We start from the raw sequence: 17,749 nt of genomic DNA on the forward strand, positions 1-17,749 counted from the left end.
GTTTGAAGTAACCGCACGGTAGTGGCCACTGCCTCAGCAGCTTCTCCCTCTGGGGGCAGAGGCTGGACCACACTCCTGGACCCCCTGTTCCCAAAGTACACTGACTTCTTACTTTGTCTTTGGCATTTATGGGTTGATAATTCTGGAAAACACCACACCTACTGGTGATCCACTCTCCCAAACTCCCTCCAGCCATGGCTGGTCAGGGCAGCCTGGGGCTAAACCAAGGGCTCACGAGGGGCTGGGCTCTGCTCCCAGTGTGCTGTGATGGACCCTTCCTGTCCACCTTCCAGGCTGCCTACAGTGGGAGGTTTCTCTCTGTCATTTTGTGGGTTCTGTAGCTCTAAAGTTTGGAGTTATTTTTTATAGATATTTGAAGTGATTATGGGGGGAGTGCAGAGAGTTTTCCTGTTTCTATGCTGCCATCTTGGTTCTGCTCCCCTGGGACTCAGTTTTCTGGTATTTGAATAAATATTCTAGCTATATCCCCCATATAGAGAGCCTGTTACATTTTGTGATTAATGACCACATCAGCATATTTATAGTTACTCTCAGCATTGTGAATACTACATTGTTGATACAGCAAGTCACCTAACCTTTGTCAACCTCAGTTTCTTCATCTGTAAATGAGAGGATGGGACACAATGATCTCCAACGTTCCTTCCAGCTATAAGATCTATGATCGTATTTTCATCTTTTTCATCACAGTAATAGTGTAAAATATTCTGTCTCCACATCCACACCCACACAATTTACTTCCTCTGTGTATACACACATATATTTAAATGTATGTACATATAAATTATATGTATGTGTCTCCCCATGCACATACATACACATGTGTGTGCAAGTGTGTGTGTATGTGTGTGTGTGAGTGTAGCAGCAAGCACCCCAAGCGTCCTCAGGGTTTGCTGCCAATACAGGTTCTTGGATCTGCTTTAATAAAGGAAAGCAACTCAAAATGGGTTAACAAGCTTACTTTAATCAGTCAGACCATATATCGTTTACCTTGGTCAGGGGAAAAAAGTCAGCACCCCGAACTTCAAAGTATACAGGCAGAATTATCAAGACAGAAACAGATCAAGTAGACAGCTTTCCAAACTGTCCAACCATTACATCCATACGCAATCAACATCTGGGTTTTTCAAAGCTAGGGGGGCTCTGGACAACGGCTTCCCAGAATCCAGATCAAATCACAGAACACTTCTCAAAGTGAGCCCCCAAAACAAAGCCTCACATCAGGGCTTATATAGCCTTCTCCTGGCTCAGAGAATGTAACAACCTTATTGACCCACTGGCCAATCAAAAAGTATCTACTGAAAAACAAGCCTCCCACCCCAGGCTTCAGGTGCACTTTAGCCTAGGGGCAGGGAAGATCTTCCAAATTTGCATTCCCATTACAGTGAGAGAGTGAGAGAGAGAGAGAGAGAGAGAGAGAGAGAGAGAGAGACAGACAGACAGACAGACAGACAGACAGACAGACAGACAGACAGACAGACAGACAGACAGACAGAATGACTGACTTATACACAGTATACAGGTACAGGGACTGGATCTGTGATATCATTGGTATAGGAAATTACTCGATGGGAAATTTCTTCTACCAGTATCTATTGGGTCAGTACCTTCTATGCAACTTACAGTTGCTATGCAACTTACAGTTACAGGCACTAGACGATTAATTGACTTGGTTGAAGGCATCTTGTCTGAGAAGTCCCCTTCACACACACACACACACACACACACACACACACACACACACACGCCTTCTTGATGTGCAGGTAAAAGAAAAAGAGAAAATGATAAATCAACCTGCCTTCTTAGCCAATCAACCAAGAATGAATTTTCCTGATCATTCTTTCCTATGATGCTTGAAAAGGTAAAGCTGAAGATGCCAGGAAAACTTTTTAATTTAAACTTTTTTGCTTTGCTGTTTTTTATTCTACTTCAGAAACAATCTATTTAGCCAACCTCCAGACACACAGAATAGTCCCAGGGAAAATCTCATTCTCCTCTATGGGTAATTGTATGACAGTGAGATTCTAAAGTGTATCTGTCACTATATTCACATAGCCCACAGATTAGTAGGGTTCTGAAGATTGGAGTGCTATTACTCTATTAATGAGTTCTTCTTCCCACTGTTCCTAAGCATATCGTGTTTTAGGTAGGGAGGAAATATTGACTAAAATAACTCACAGAAGGAGTGGATAGGTGGTGCAATGATTAGACAGGAGGACCTGAGGTCAAATCTGGCCTCAGACACTTAACACTTACTAGCCCTATGACCTTTGGCAAGTCACTTTACCCCAATTGCCCTGCTCTCTCACCTCCAAAAAGCAAAAACAAAAAACCAAAACTCGCAGCAGTAGAGGGGATTGAATGATTATATGCATTCTTAATATATGAATTTAAGTAACCATCAAGTAAGTTTCAATTGTGCTTATATATTGTTTAATATTTGTAAAGTTATTCTCATATTATTCTTGGGCAATGTATGGGATAGATAACATTTCCCTTTTTAATGTTCAGTGCTTTTGGACTAGTTCACTGATACTCTACTTAGTACTCTTTACAATACACTCCAGACATATTCAGAATTTATGAAAATCAACATGCAACTTTCCAGTTCCCCAAATTCACTGAAGGCATGTCAAAAGATCACATTCTTATCTACTGATGAGATTAATTTTTAAAGAACTATCTTTGAGAGGCTAGAAATAATTAAAAATTACAAAATTTTACAGCTTGAAGAGACCTCATAGATCATCTTACCTACATATAAGAAAGTTGACTAAGAAGTTAATTTGTCCCATGTCACATAGCTACTATAGATTAGTGGCACAGCCACGTAGGGCTTCAAAGTCTTTAAAAAATTTTTCCCTTTATTATGAACTTAACACGAACATTTTGTATACAAAGAAAATAAAGCATTGTATATGAAATGGAATTTTTGTTACAGTTTATTTTTAAAAATATGTTGATTGTAACATGACAGTGACAAAAATTGTCCCATTTGAATCCTTTTCTGACCTTTCGTATTCTTGTATACTTTTAAAACGTTTCACTAATGTAATTTACCTCTTTTTTCTTGTTATTATACACTAGCTAATCCCCTCCCCCTCCATAGAAGCTTTTCCCTCAAAAGCAAGTAAATTACAAATAAACAATGGTACAAGAGATACTGTGTCTGACGATTACTTTTTTTTTTTTTAAGCAATCAGGGTTAAGTAACTTGCTCAAGGTTACACAGCCAGTTATTTCTGGGTGTGGTGCTAAGTATCTGAGCCCAGATTTGATCCCCAGCTCATCCCAACACTGGAGCCAGTGCTCTTACTTGCTGAGCCACCTGGCCGCCCCTAAGCAATTGGGGTTAAGTAACTTGCTCAAGGTTACACTGCCAGGTGTTTCTGGGTGGGTGCTAGTGTCTGAGCCTGGGATTCGATCCCCAGGTCATCTCGACTCTGGAGCCGGTGCTCTTACTCGCTGTGCTACCTGGCTGCCCCACCAATGATTCCTTTTTAAGGTACTTTTTTCTACTTCTAATCCACTATCTTTTTGCCCAGATGTAGATTAAATGTTTCAACAATTTCTGAAATCATAATTGGTTTTTTTATTGATTAGAATTCTGTAGTCAAAGTGTTTCTAATTATACTGTTATATATATATTGTAGAAATTGTTCTATTGACTGCTCATATGATTGCATCAATTCATCCAAGTCTTTCTTAGTTTCTTTGAATTAGTCACATTTAGTACAATGTCAATATATTAATATGCAAGTTAGTCCAGCTTGTTCCCCAATTTATGGGCACCTTCTTTGTTTTTAATTTTTGCTACAACCAAAAGAAACTGCTAAAGATTAGTGCATGGCCTTTTCACTCTCTTCCTAACTTTTAACCTAAGGATATTTTTTTTCTGGAAAAAAGTTAATTTCTAAAGGTCATCATTTACTGATTTAGTGACAGACATGCCAAAACAGAACATCTGGAATAGGGTTGCAATTTTATTCTACCAGTGCCATTTACAATGACTAGATTTTAAATGCCTACAAAGTAGGGAACAAAATTTTTTTTATTTCTTCCAGTGGTAACACAATGATTCTGGGTGTGTGTTTGTTTTATTTGTTTGTTTTTGTTTTGTTTTTTGCTTTTGGGCGGGGGGGGGAAGATAGTTAGGGCAATTGGGGTTGTGACTTGTCCAACATCACATGGCTAGTTTTTTTAAAATACTCAACAATATGTCTAGTTCCGCTTCTAAAAAATCTTTACTTGAGCAACATATAAGTATGTCAAGGAAATCATGGATTAAAAGGACAGAAAGCTTTCCATAAATGATGTTCTACTGAAAGGCATCAAGAATAAAAAGCCCCACTGTACTAATTGGTTTTGGCTATTTAAAAAAAATTTATATGGTAGGACATGTCACCTCAAAATTCTCCACCAAGGGAACTTCCACGTATATATTAAAATTACTCAAGATTCCTTGAAAGATGTTGCAATAGAACATTAACAATTTTCTGATTATAACTACCAAGCAAAGTATAAAATGGAGAGCCATGTCCTTGCCAAATATGTCTGCCACCATCATGGAGGGTATCCAGTGCAGAGTCCAAATTGAAGAGAAGCCTCTATAGCTGAGGTCCCCTAGATGTGTGCTGATTGTGTTAAGCTCCAGAAGATTACATAGATTTAATATGATATGACCTCAAAAGATTTTAGCTAAAATATCCACACAGGAAAATCTGAGTGAGGTGAGATGGTGTGACATAGTAGAAATAAAGGTCCATCTTTTTAAATATTATTCTTCTGATAATGCTATGTGGGTAAAAACCATGGACCACAATTTTGAAAAAAGGAAATAGGTCAATAGAGTTATATAGTAGCATGAGCATATGTGAAGTGCTCATTTATTAATAACCAGTGATTGTATTAGGACCAAGGCTTTTCCTCTTTTCTACTTCCTCATCCAGAAATCAACCAGTGTGGGGAATCTTAAGCAGAGATTTACCCAGGCCAAGATCTAACCAGATGGTAAAAGAAATTCTAAGTTTGGGCTAATGGGTACATTCCTGCTCATTGTGTTTGTTCAGAGAGGCCTGGGGAAGTGTTCATTCTCCCTTTTGTCAGACACATGAAATTGTTTCTTTGACTAAAATCTGGGTGACCTAAGTCACATACTCCAAGACCCTCACTGTAATATAGCCCACCTCTCACTGCAATATTCATTTTCTCATTAATTGTTAACCAATCAGAGTTGATTGCCACCCTTTAGGAACACCCACTCTTGGAAGCACATATAAACTGTGAGCTCACAGCTATGAGGGGTCTTTGGTCTAAAAGAGAAGGCCAAATGACCATCCTTTTATTTTTAAATGTGATGGTCTTATTAATAAAATTACTAATTACCCTGATATTATGTCTCTTGAACCTCTTTAATCACCACAAGCAGCTAATGAGTTACCAAATCATTACCAACAAAAAATTTAGGACCAGTGTAAAGGATACCATCAGGGAGGTATATGTGAAAAGAGACAAGCTTGTCACATATACAAAGGGATGTCTAATGGACAGTCCATGTGCTCCATTAGTCATGATATTATCAAAAATTTAAATTTACATAGAGCTCTAAGGTCAATAAAATACTTGACATCTATCATTTCATTTGATCCAGGGAGGTAAGTACTATTATTATTCCTATTTTACAGATGAGTAAAGTGAAGCTCATAGAGGTTAAAGGATTTCCCTAGGGTAATAAAGCTATTAAGTGTCAGGAAAGATTTGAATTCATGTCTTTCTGACTTCAAATCTAGCATCCTGTCCACTATGCCACTAGATAAGAGAATCTGGTATGATGGGACAAATATCTACCAGGGTTTCCCCCCATATTACCTGTAGGCTATCTGTCCCCTAAAAAGACAGAGTTGTCTCCAGGACTTGATTGGCCTGGGGGGACGAAGGCTCAAGATGTACTACTCTTTTTTTTTTTTTTTGGAGGGGGAAAGACAAGGCAATGGGGGTTAAGTGATTTGCCCAAGGGACACACAGCTAGTAAGTGTGTCAAGTGTCTGAGGTCAAATTTGAACTCAAATCCTCCTGATTCCACAGCTGGTACTCTACTCACTGCCCCACCTAGATGCTCCAAAGTACCACTCTTGATACAACTTTCTAGTTGCCTCTGGCCATACTGATGGGGCTTCCTGCTCACCTCCGTGCACAGAATGCAACACCTTTGTGGAGTCCTGACCCTTTAGACTTGATGGACATCCCAAACCTGAGTAAGTCATCATACTGACTTGCTGACTGGAGTGGGGATATATTCATTCTAGTGAAGTACTACTTGAGCATGCTTGTTGAATATCTTTTATATGCTGTCTAAATAAACCTCCTTTTGTTAACTGTCGAATAACCTAAGAGTACCTCAGTTCATTCCAACATTGAATCTAAATTAACAGTGCCAGCCCGAGTCAGGCTTGCCCCTTATCTTGTCAAATACAAATGAGGAAGTAAGATTCCAAACCAGGTCCAGTATGTTATCCACTCTGCCTTTCCTGGGGATGGATACCCCTGCCATCCAAACTCTCCCCTCCCCAAGATGTATACAAGGACATGAACAAGAACTGCATAGAACAACATACTCTGTGAAAAAGGATTCCTGCTCGTGTAGAGATTTGACTAGTTTCTGACATCTGACAGTCAAGAGTATAATTTTCTAACAGGGCATTTATAATAATTAATTGACACAATAATCTATAAGTATAATAAAGTAACATAATTAACATTAAAAAGTAATAATAATTCTCTAATTGAGGGCAGTATCTCCTCTCCATCTTTGGTTTCATCTCCCTCAACTATTTTTTTCTTCATCTTTCACAGCCCAAAGACTAGTCTTCTAGGGAGGTTAAAGAGAAGGCAATAAAAGGTAAGTAATTCTACCTTCCCTTCAAGGTCTTTGCTCATTGTCCAATCTCTGCTTGGTCTTTTTTCCTATAGCAATCATTCTCCTGGAGCAAGGTTCCTCTGCAACTACTCCCTCTTCCCAGTCTCTCTCTTCCAGCTATGAGAATTCTGCAAGTGTAACTCTCTCCTTCTCCTTTCCCTTTTATAATAGAGGCATAGGCTGGCACTGTTCAGCTGTTTCTAATTAACACACCTCCCCCATGCTCAGTAAATGACTCAGCATGATTCAGCAATTTTGCTTTCTTGGGGTAGCCAGATTTTTTTTTTCTTTTTGAGCCACAGACATCACAGTTAAATTATTGAAATGATAGGGATTGTAGGCTGGTCAGACTGGCCTCTCCCTCCAGGGGCAACAGATTTTCAAAAATGGCCAGAGTGACTTGGGAATTCATAAGTGACCACTGAACACCAAGGGAATTGTACTAAATGGGGTTATGCACTTTTACTTGGCTTCTAGTTGGAAGTTCACTGATGCATTTGTTAAATGTATCTGAGTAGCTTATTTTCTCTGAACTACAAAGGAATTGGTTGGGGGTAGGGGTGAGAAGGGGAGGAAGTCATTTAAGGCCTGCAGCCCTCACAAGAAAAAGTAAGCTCCTAATTGGGCCTCGTGTGAAATAGAACTCAGGATCACAGGAAGTATACATATTCTCATTTTATCTTTTATTTGCTATTAGTAATTGTAGTTGGGTTAAGTTCTTCCAGTATGAACTCCCTCCGTCCTGCCCTTGAATCCAGAAATGAACTGTTAGTAGTTATCAATAATAACAGAGGCAGCATGTTGATTAAGAGCCAGTTAGGCTGAAAAAGTTCACAAGGGTACCCTATGATGAAAAATGATAAAAACATAATCCTGTGGATTTGACTCGTTGAACAATTGTATGTATCAAAAAAACTGTCGGTAATGGAATGATTTGAATGGTTGCCATATAGAAAGAGGATAATATTACAATGCAAAGTGCAACATGACTCTGGAATCAGAGGACCTGGTTTCAGATCCTACTTTTGAATCTTAATGTGCAACATTGGACAAGAAACCAACATTCCCTGAACTCAGCTTCTTCATCTATAAAATGAGGGGTTGGACCATATGGCCTTTTCTAGTCTTAGATCTATGATATTTTGAAATGATTTATTCTTGGTACCAGAGGGCATAATCAGGAATTATAGTCATGAAGACAGATTTCAGCTTGGGTTCGTAATAGAAAGAGTTGTGTAAAAGTGGAGTTATCTTCCTTGAAGGCCACTAATTTTCCCTCCTTTGGTAGTCTTCAACCACAGACCGTTTGCATACTTATTGATGACAGTGGAGATTGGATTCATTTTCATGTGTAGGCTGGACTAGAGGAGGTTTTGTGGTCCCTTCCAACCAGGGTATACTGATAAATGTTTAACAATCAGCTCTCTAAAATAAAAGTATGTAGGATACACTTTTAAATTTTATATATATTATTTTGCTCCATTGCTTTTTTTTTTCTTTTTAGAGGGCAGTTGGGGTTAAGTAACTTGCCCAGGGTCACACGGCTTCCATTGCTTTCTTAAGTCCAACAGAACAATGCATCAAGCCCTGATTTGTAGAGTTTGCTGCTTTCTGAGGTATTTTCATAATGAAAATTTCATAATTGGCTCTCCTGAACCTAGAAGAGATGGCTCCAACACTCCCCCACTTCCAACTCTGAAATTCTGTGAAATTATAGGGAAGCTGGTTTTGACTCAATGGGAAGAAGAACTTAACTAACAATTTGATGATGTCCCCAAACGGAATGGGAAAAGGAATAATAATTTGTACTGTGCTAAGCCATTTACAAATATCTCATTTGATCCTCATAACTCTTTGAAATAGGTGTCATTATCCTCATTTTACAGCTGGAGGAAACTGAGGCTAACAGAGGTAAAGTGACTTGCCCAGGTAACTAGTAAGTGTCTTAGGTTGGATTTGGAGTCTTCTTGACTCCAGACCCAGCACTCTATCTACTGTGCCACCTATCTGTCTCAGAATGGATTGCCTTTTGAGTTTCCCCATAACTAGAAATATTTAAGCAGAGGATGACGGTCACTTTTCAGGGATGTTTCCTACATTTTGTGGGAAGCTGGATCACCTGATTGTTATGGTTCTTTCCATACCTCAGATTCTGTGAATATAATTATATGTAAAATGTAAACAGGTTTCTTCATGCATACAACAAAAACACAAATGTGCTAAGATTATTGTGCTCTTTCTTACCTCTACATCCCAACCCCATGCTCAGCACTGTTGGTCCTCCAGCTCTGCCTTCCAATGAAAGGGAGAGGGGAGGGGAAAGAAATTATATAGGCAGGGGGCAGTGTCTATTGAATGCTTAGGTAATACCTAGCTATGAGGAAATTATATTCTGTAAATGTGTTTCAAATTTCAGGATTATTCTAGAAAACTTTAGTTTTCATTAGGGTGCTAATATTTCATATTCACTTGTGAAATGAAATGAATATTTCTTATTCACTTAGTATATTAATAGCATAAAGCCATTTAGAGAGCCCTACCATATATCTAATTTTGATTCACACAAAAACATTGCTTATGTCTCTCAAGTATTTGTTCTTTTGTTCAGTTGTGACCCACTCTTCGTGACCCTATGGACCATAGCACGCTGTGTGCTCTTCTCTTAATCATAAACATATCATCTGTCTACAAAACAGATTTCTTCAGAAGAAACAGCTTATTTCAGAGATAGAAATGGCAAAATATTAGGACAATAAAAATGCTTTGTTATTATTTATTGTTATTTAAAATTTACTAAGAACCTAAACCAGAATGACACAAGATTCTACACAGCAAAACATTTTTTCCCCCTGAAACTACAGGAAGGTATTTAAAATATGATTTCCAATTCTCATTGCATCTTTTGAAGTGAGGCTGGAATACATCATACAGAGACTGTGATTACCATCAATAGTGTCATCATCAAATATGAATGATACACAGTGCAGGGATCAGAAATGGGAAGGGATATATTACAAAAGAGAACAATCTTCCTGCCTGGTACTACACTGAACATGGTCCTGTGGCTTAGATCCAAGCAATGAAGAAACCAAGTACTTGAGATGTAGGTGAAACCAGAACATGGGCCAGTCAGAAGAAAATTCAAGACCTTCCACAAATATTTGGTGAATACCCATTGAATGCTAGGTCAACTAGGCCATTTGGCAAGACTTCATAGTAGTGTACAGGACAATCTGAGATACACTGCATACCTTTCCTCTGAGACTCAACCTAGAGAGAAGTTCATTAATGACTTGGCCAAAGGGTGATGAATTTTTCAGCCACAGTTGGTTTCAATAACCAAATGATCCAAGTCAAAGAAGGGTTCTGGTTGAGGCTGGAGGGTGTACTCCAATGAAATCATAAAGTATTGACATATTAAATAAATTTGTGATGGTGAGATAAAATAGGGTACTGGGGTCATATTTATTGTCCCTCCAGAAAAGGGACTTAGCTCCTAAGTTTCTATGAGCAGTGGCAAGAATAATTATTTCACAATGGATAAACATGAGATCAAAAAAAGGTCATATATTGAGAACTACAGTTGAACTCCCTTACCTGTTAGGATAGCTTCCTTTTGTTTTCTGATCTTGTGAGTCTGAAAACTGTTGCCATACATATCTGAAAATAATATAAGGCAATTTCTGAAAAATGAATACAAAAATTGTTATTCATATTAAAAAGTATAGTAAAGGTGATGAAATTTTCAGTGGTGGAAATTTGATGAAATTATCGATCCTAGAAGTAATTACTGCATAAAGTGAATATAAAGAATGAGTTAACTAAGCATGGTTAATCAATATGGTAGTAACTGAGTAGAGTGCTGAACCCTGAACTTTTCACTTCTGCCCCATGCCCTCTCTATCCAGTTGGTTTTCCATACTTCTTTCTCATGTGAGGACTTACATGGAGATTCTTGTATATTGAGTATAATTTTCACTGGGCTACAAACAGCTGTTTCATTAGCACATACTAGCAATATTATTCTTTTGATTTTCCCTTAGAAACAGCTGCTGTTTAGGTGGATTTTCAGGCAGAAAAGGTAATAATTGATGCCATATGTTCTTAGATAAATGAAGATTTTTCTTGAAGTTCAAAGTAGTTTCAAAGGACAAAAGGTTGGCTTTCCCTAGACCCTTTCAAATTTACAGCTGGGATGACTAGCTGCCTTTTTCTTTCTCATGTGACTTTGTATCTCTTGTCCCAGGGAAGGATTCAGGACCAAGTCACACCTGGGTGTGGTGCTAAGTGTCTGAGCCCGTATTTGATCCCCGACTCTGGGGCCGGTGCTCTTTTACTCACTGCGCCACCTGGCTGCGTCCCCCCCCCCCCCAATAATAGGACTTGTACAATAGTCTGTGATATTTGTATTTCTGCAACTCTATCCCATTTCAATTCTACATTGTTTTTAAGCATCTATTACATGTCTAGCACTGTGCAAGTTCCTGAGGCTACAAATATAAAACAGCCCTTGCCCTCAAAAGACTTATATTCTATTTTTGTATTAAGTCAAATCCTCAGCAGCCGCAACAAAAATCAAACCTAGAAACCAAGGCATTTATTAGCTTTTAGCCACTTTCATTTGCAGGTGTTTATTTTTAAAGCATTTAGTCAGTCAAAAAACCTGCTTATTAAGTGCCTACCATGAGCCAGGTGGATACTTTGTATCATCAGTGCCAGGTAAAATTTCCTGCTCTCAAGGAGCTCACAGTCTAACGGTGGAGATAATTATGTACAGCGAAGCTAAACAGTATATACGGTAAATTAGAAATAATCAACAGAGGAAGGCACTAGAATTAAGAGGGATTCAGAAAGGTGTATTAGGTGGGATTTTATCTGGGCCTTGAAAGAAGCTAAGGAAGCCAGGAGGTGGATGGAGATGGGCATTCATTCATTAGTCCCACAAAAATTTTGTGAATTTGAGGATCTTGTGTGATTCTAAAACCTCATTACAATGTATGTACCAGTGACATCACAGATTCAGAATAAAGGAAATAAGCTGCATTTATAGAGGGAAACTTTTGGTTGCCATTTAAAACCACACTGAAGCTTGACAAAATCCTACCGTAAAGGTGCTAATATATGCAGGTGAAGAACGCAGAAACACCATGCCAACATAAAATGTTAGGGAACAAACACATTAAAAAAATAACAACAAAGAAAGAAAGAAAAACAAATCCTCAGTCCCCTCAATAATGAATGAAAGTTGCACAATTTTTTTTAACCAATTGAGAAATTAAAGAGCAAAGATCCACGATTTAACTTTTTCCTTACAACTGCCCTTGGTTTGATAGCCAAAATTAACTTGCTTGCTCTCTCTCCAAGAAAAGCTTGATAATGTTAACTCTGCTTACCGTAGTTCTTCAGTTAGATCTAGAGTCACGGGGAAAGGCTACTCGCCCCCCCCCCCCCCCCCCTTCTACCTCTTCTCGGGTTGATCTTCCATTTCTCCTCCATTCAGTAAACTTAAGATGCATTGAGGGCAGAGCCAGAGCCATCCTGTTCTCCCCGCCCATTTCCCGCTCCATCCCTAATTGTTCTTTGCCCAGGCGCCCGCTCTGGCTTCCCCAGCTTCTCTCAAACTCCCCCTCCCCCTCGGATTTTAAAAGCCTTTCCCATCCCCCTCCCTTGGTCCCTCACTTTCCCTGCCCCCTCCCCCCCTCGCATGTTGTGACACATCCCCGGCTCTCCCCCTCTCAGCAGCAGTAGCCGGTACAGCAGCAGGAGCAGCAGCAGCTTCAGCAGCAGAGGCGGCCGCCACTGGCCCCTCAGCCTCTCTTCTCAGCTGAGCTCCTGCTGCAGTCATGGCTGCTGATGGAGTGGATGAACGCTCCCCTTTGCTGTCAGCATCCCATTCTGGAAATGTCACTCCGACTGCCCCGCCGTATTTGCAGGAAAACAGCCCCCGAGGTAAGACAAGCGAGGCTCCTTTTTGCTAGGCAAGGAAAGGGCTGGAACACTGGAAACCGAGGAGCTTGGTCTCTGAGAGCTGAGCCTTTCACTTGGGCTTGGTGGGGGAGGTTTTGAAGAGAGAGGAGGTAAGGGAGGTGGTGAGGGAGGGAGGAGGAAGAGGAAGAGGAAAATGATCTGGAGGAGGAGAGGTGGGGGGAAAGACGATGTTTATTGTGTCTTTCAAAGCCGGGGAGTCTTGCAATTACATTGCATTGCAGGGCTTTTCTTTTGTGCACGTTATACTAGTACTTTGCACTGGGAGGAAAAAAAAGGACCTGAAATGTATTTCCTGAGTGGGACTTTGCCTTTTTGCAGGAGCCCTAAGTGTACTAAAGCTGGTGTGCAAATCTTCCACAATCATTCACAAATCCCTTAGTGGTGCTGTGAAACAGGGACTGCTGCTCACCTTGATATCTGCCCTTGAAAGGACTAAGCTTGGGAAAATATGCAGCCTGTCTTGATTTTCATTCGAATCACCACCTCCCCACTGCCTCCTACCACCCACCCAAGTCCGCCTGCTATTGCTCTGGTGAATCAGGGATTTCCTTTAGCAAAGAAATTGGTTCATACAACCGAAGTAGGAAGATGTTTGGGTTAGTGTATATTTGCCATTTCAGTTTTCACAGAGTAAAGAAAACATATTCTTCTGTGGTCCTCAGAAATAGTAGTTTTGGGTGTGTGGGAAGAGTGAGCAGCCACAGTTTAGAGGGGAAGAGATGGTGTGTTCGATGCACACCTGGGTGATGGGAAATTAACTTCTCAAAAGTGACCTCTTGTCATTCACCAGAAGCTCCAGTTTATACTGTCAACATTCCCACCCTATTTCTTAATAAAATGATAATGTATATTTCCTCATGAATAAATCACAAATAATTTTATGTATTTTTTGGGGGGAAAGATCATATTGTTCACATCTAAAGTCTCTGGTTGTCCCCTCTACAAAAGAAAAGAGGAGAGTGTGTGGGGGGGTTGGGGAGGCGGAGTAGGTTATTTTCACTTCAGTAAAGTGAGAAGAGAGGACTGACTGTTTTACCTTAAGAAACAACACTGAAGTGAGAAAGACTTGGTCAGCTGGCAATAAGTGACTGTATCTCGTTTAACTTGGATGCGATTTGGGAGAAGTATGGAAAGCCTTAGGAGACAACAGGGCAGTGCTTTCGGAAAGAAGGGCAGTTCGTGTTTCTGGTAATGCTTAACTTTTCTTTTTAGTTCTAATGTGAAACACAAGCAGCTGCAGAGCAGGTCGAACTAGTCTGGTTAAAAGGCTCGTTTAACACATAGCTTGAAAGGTGACAATCTAGACCACAAATCCTACAAGAAACAGGACAGAGGGGAAAAATGTTCAGCTTCGAATAGCTCAGGTGATAGATTATCACATGCTGTGAGAGGTGGAACAAATGACACAAGATGAATATACATAAAAGAAGATGACTGGGTTTTTTTTTGTTGTTGGTTAAGAAAAAAAAATGCCAGTATCTGGTGGTGAAATTTCCTTTCTTGGGCAAGTTCAATATTAAAAATTTTATTCTTGTTATAAATTGGGTTGACTGAGATAGGTTGGCAACTGTCAGTAGAAAGTTCAACTTCATAAGCTTCTCCCTTTGAGGAAGTATATTGGAGTCTAAATTTAAGTCTTTGTCCTATAACTCTTCTATTTTCTTGAGCGAGGTATTTTTGAATTACTGAAAATGATCAAATGGCACATCATTCCTAAAATATTAAAAATCATGATGCTTCAGAGATTGCATATAAATAATATTTGTCAAAATTTTTACCTTCATGTCCCCAAAATTTTAATGTCATTTTAATCTTAGAACTACTTGAAGACTTCTGGGACATGCTGTGTAGTGCTTTAAAGTTTGTAAATGCCTTACAAACTTGATTTGTATCAGAAACCTCTAGATTCTACAGGTCTTATTATCCCCATTTTATTTTTACAGATGAGGAAAATGAGGTTCAGACACCCCGAAGTTGTAACACTGACTCCATGGTAGTAAGTGTAGTAAGAAGTGAGATTCAAACTCCTATCTCTTGGCCTTAAGTCCACCGCTTATCGGAACACACTACAGTGGAAGCTTCACACTGGCAACTTGTAGAGAATTTGGAATCCTTAAACTTAGGGGACAGACTTGAGGAATAGGAGATTTCTCCCCTAGGCCCCTCCTTAACACTAAGTGACTGAGAAGAAGTTAATTTTGTGTGGTTAAATGGCTGGGTATTAGAAATGATAAATGACAAATAAAGATGTACTTCATTAACAAGTTTTAAACACAATTTAGAGGTGTTTTCTGATGTTTTCAATTCTACCAACATTAAACAATTCTGATACTATAGTTCTAAACCAAAACAAAGACTTAATAACCACTATAAATGTTATATATGGTTTGACTTTGCTCTGCATTTTGAATTATAGCTAGTAGCTAACTTTTGGTTTTGAGACTGCTTCCATTTACTTTTCAGCTGACTTCCTTTTAATAAAATTAACAATGGGTGAGGAAAGAGGGATAAAACTAGATACCTCACTGTTTATGCCTTCTGTAGGAAGATAGTGAATCTAAAATCCCACCTAACTAAGACTCAGCATTTTAGTTGAAAGTCATTGGAGTGTTTATTTCGAGATAGGTTATTAATAATGTAGAGGCCATGAATCAATGTAAGTAGATTTAAACCCAGAGAGAATCCTCTTCAGTCTGAGTGACAATCTAATTCAGACTTTAAGTGGAATGACTGGAGAACTCTCTACCAAGTCTGTACTCAGTATTTGTCCAGATCCTACAGTAGTCCCTTAAAAGGGTCCAGTGGTTTCAACATTCCTTTGGGTTGGCCTGTGAAAGGGGAGGGATGGTAATGAAAGGGGAAGTCAGTTTCAAATTTATTTGGAATGTTAGTTGAACTCCATGATCTGGATTTATTTAGTAAATTTATTAATAAATTTGACAGCCTTATAGGCAGGGTATAGCATCAATAATGTAATCCCATTTTATAAAAGAGATTTCATTCATAGACTCATAGCATTATAACTGGAAAGGGCAAGACCCTGAAATCATCCATTCTGACTTCTTTATTTTAGAGAATAAGAAAAAAGACCCAGGGAAGGGAGTGGAATACATAGTAAAGTTCTACATAAATAGTATGTGCAAGGATCAGGATTTGAAACCATAGCTTTTCATTCAAAAATACTATTTCCATATTTATTTATAGAAATATTCCATTTCTATGTGCTATGTAAAGCTTATGTTTAGAGTTATCAAACTATAAGTATGGTAACTGTGGGAATGGATTTTTATCTATGGAATGAATATTCATTCATATACAGCCAGGTGGTGCAGTGTGTAGAGTGCACAGACTTCCTACAGTCCAGAAGACCTGAATTCAGATTTGACTTCAGACATTTCTTAGCTGTAGGACAATGGACAAGTCCTTTAACTGTTGCCTGTCTCCGTTTCCTCAATTGTAAAATGAGGATAATAAAATAGCACTCCCAAGGTAGTTGTGAGCATGAATGAAATAATATTTTAAAGTGCCTGGCACAGAGTAGGCAGTTAACCAGTGCTTTTTCTTTCTTTTCTTCACTGCTATTCCTAAGAAAATGCTAGATATTTAATCATAGAGGGTTTTTTTTTGGGGGGGAGTGCATTTTTAAAAACAATTTTAGTTTATTTTTATAGTAGTTCCTTTTAGTGCTTTCTAATAATTTTCCATTTGAACTCAAAGGTAACAGATAAACTTTAAATTATAAAACTTATGTTGAAGTAATTTTATTTTGGTCACTCAATAAAAGAAGTAATAATACTTTATTATGATACACATTCAGGTCTCTGATGAAACAGTGTTTGTTTAAAAAAATTTCCCTTTACGCTCTTGTTTTATATATTTAATTATGTAAAACTGAAGTTGAGGGAGTATTTTTTCATTGACTAATAAAGTAACATTTACTGTTTTAGAGAAAGAAAAATATTTCACACATAGCCTTCTCTTTGAAATCTACTGCACATGTTTAATGATTCTGTTATACTTTATGAATAGAAAAACTGAGGCACAGAGAAATTGTCAGGTATATAAGGCCATAAGTTAAGAGCAGAGAAAGTTTAGAGCTAGAACAGTATTCTGTAGCAGGAGCAGTTAGGTGATATCATAGATAGAGTACTAAAAGATGAGGTCAAATTCTGCTTCTAACACTGTATGACCCTGGGCAAGTCACTTAATTTCTGTTTGCCTCAGTTTCCTCATCTATAAAATGGGGAAAATAAGAGCAGCTGCCTTTCAGGGTTGTTGTAAAGGATCAAATGAGATAATTTTAAAGTGCTAACCATAGTGCCTGGCATATAGTAGGCACTTAATAAATGTTTATTTATTGATTGATTATTTTTATTAAATTATACACTAGCTGTATGGCCTTGTCACTTAACCTCAGTTTCTATATCTACAAAATGGTGATAATAATAGCACCTACAATTAGTCAGTAAACATGCCTGCTATGTGCTAAGCTTCAGCAGGATCAAAGAGAGACAAAAGACATTCTCAAGGATCTCATAGCCTAAAGGGGGAAACATTAGATTATAAGCTCCTTGAGGGCAGGGACTGGTTTTTGCTTCTTGTTTTTGAATCCCAAGTTCTCAGCACATTGGCTGGCACATAATGGGCCCTAATAAATGTTTATTGGTTGACATGGAAACAGTTATGTAAAATAGGATATATAAATCAGAGACAATTAACAAAGGGTCATAGTGAAACTCTATTAAGATAAGCCCGAAGAGTATAGCCTAAGGCCCGATGATGATGATGATGATGATGATGATGATGATGATGATGATGATGATGATG

The 17,749-nt window shown here is 38.6% G+C and overlaps 1 protein-coding gene across 1 annotated transcript in view; it reads left to right on the forward strand.

Moving 5' to 3' along the window:
* Positions 1–12,699: 12,699 nt before the first annotated feature.
* The window catches only part of PIP4P2 (phosphatidylinositol-4,5-bisphosphate 4-phosphatase 2), an 85,097-nt gene continuing 80,047 nt past the window's right edge, over positions 12,700–17,749 (forward strand). The window contains exon 1 of the mRNA XM_069086670.1: positions 12,700–12,883. Within this exon, the coding sequence (XP_068942771.1) occupies positions 12,778–12,883 (106 nt within the window). The 5' untranslated portion in view covers positions 12,700–12,777. The remainder of the gene's footprint in view (positions 12,884–17,749) is intronic.

The sequence above is a fragment of the Petaurus breviceps genome, unplaced genomic scaffold, assembly GCF_028583685.1.
Source record: "Petaurus breviceps papuanus isolate PSGF00001 unplaced genomic scaffold, PetGlider_PUasm1.0 179, whole genome shotgun sequence".
Classification (NCBI taxonomy): domain Eukaryota; kingdom Metazoa; phylum Chordata; class Mammalia; order Diprotodontia; family Petauridae; genus Petaurus; species Petaurus breviceps.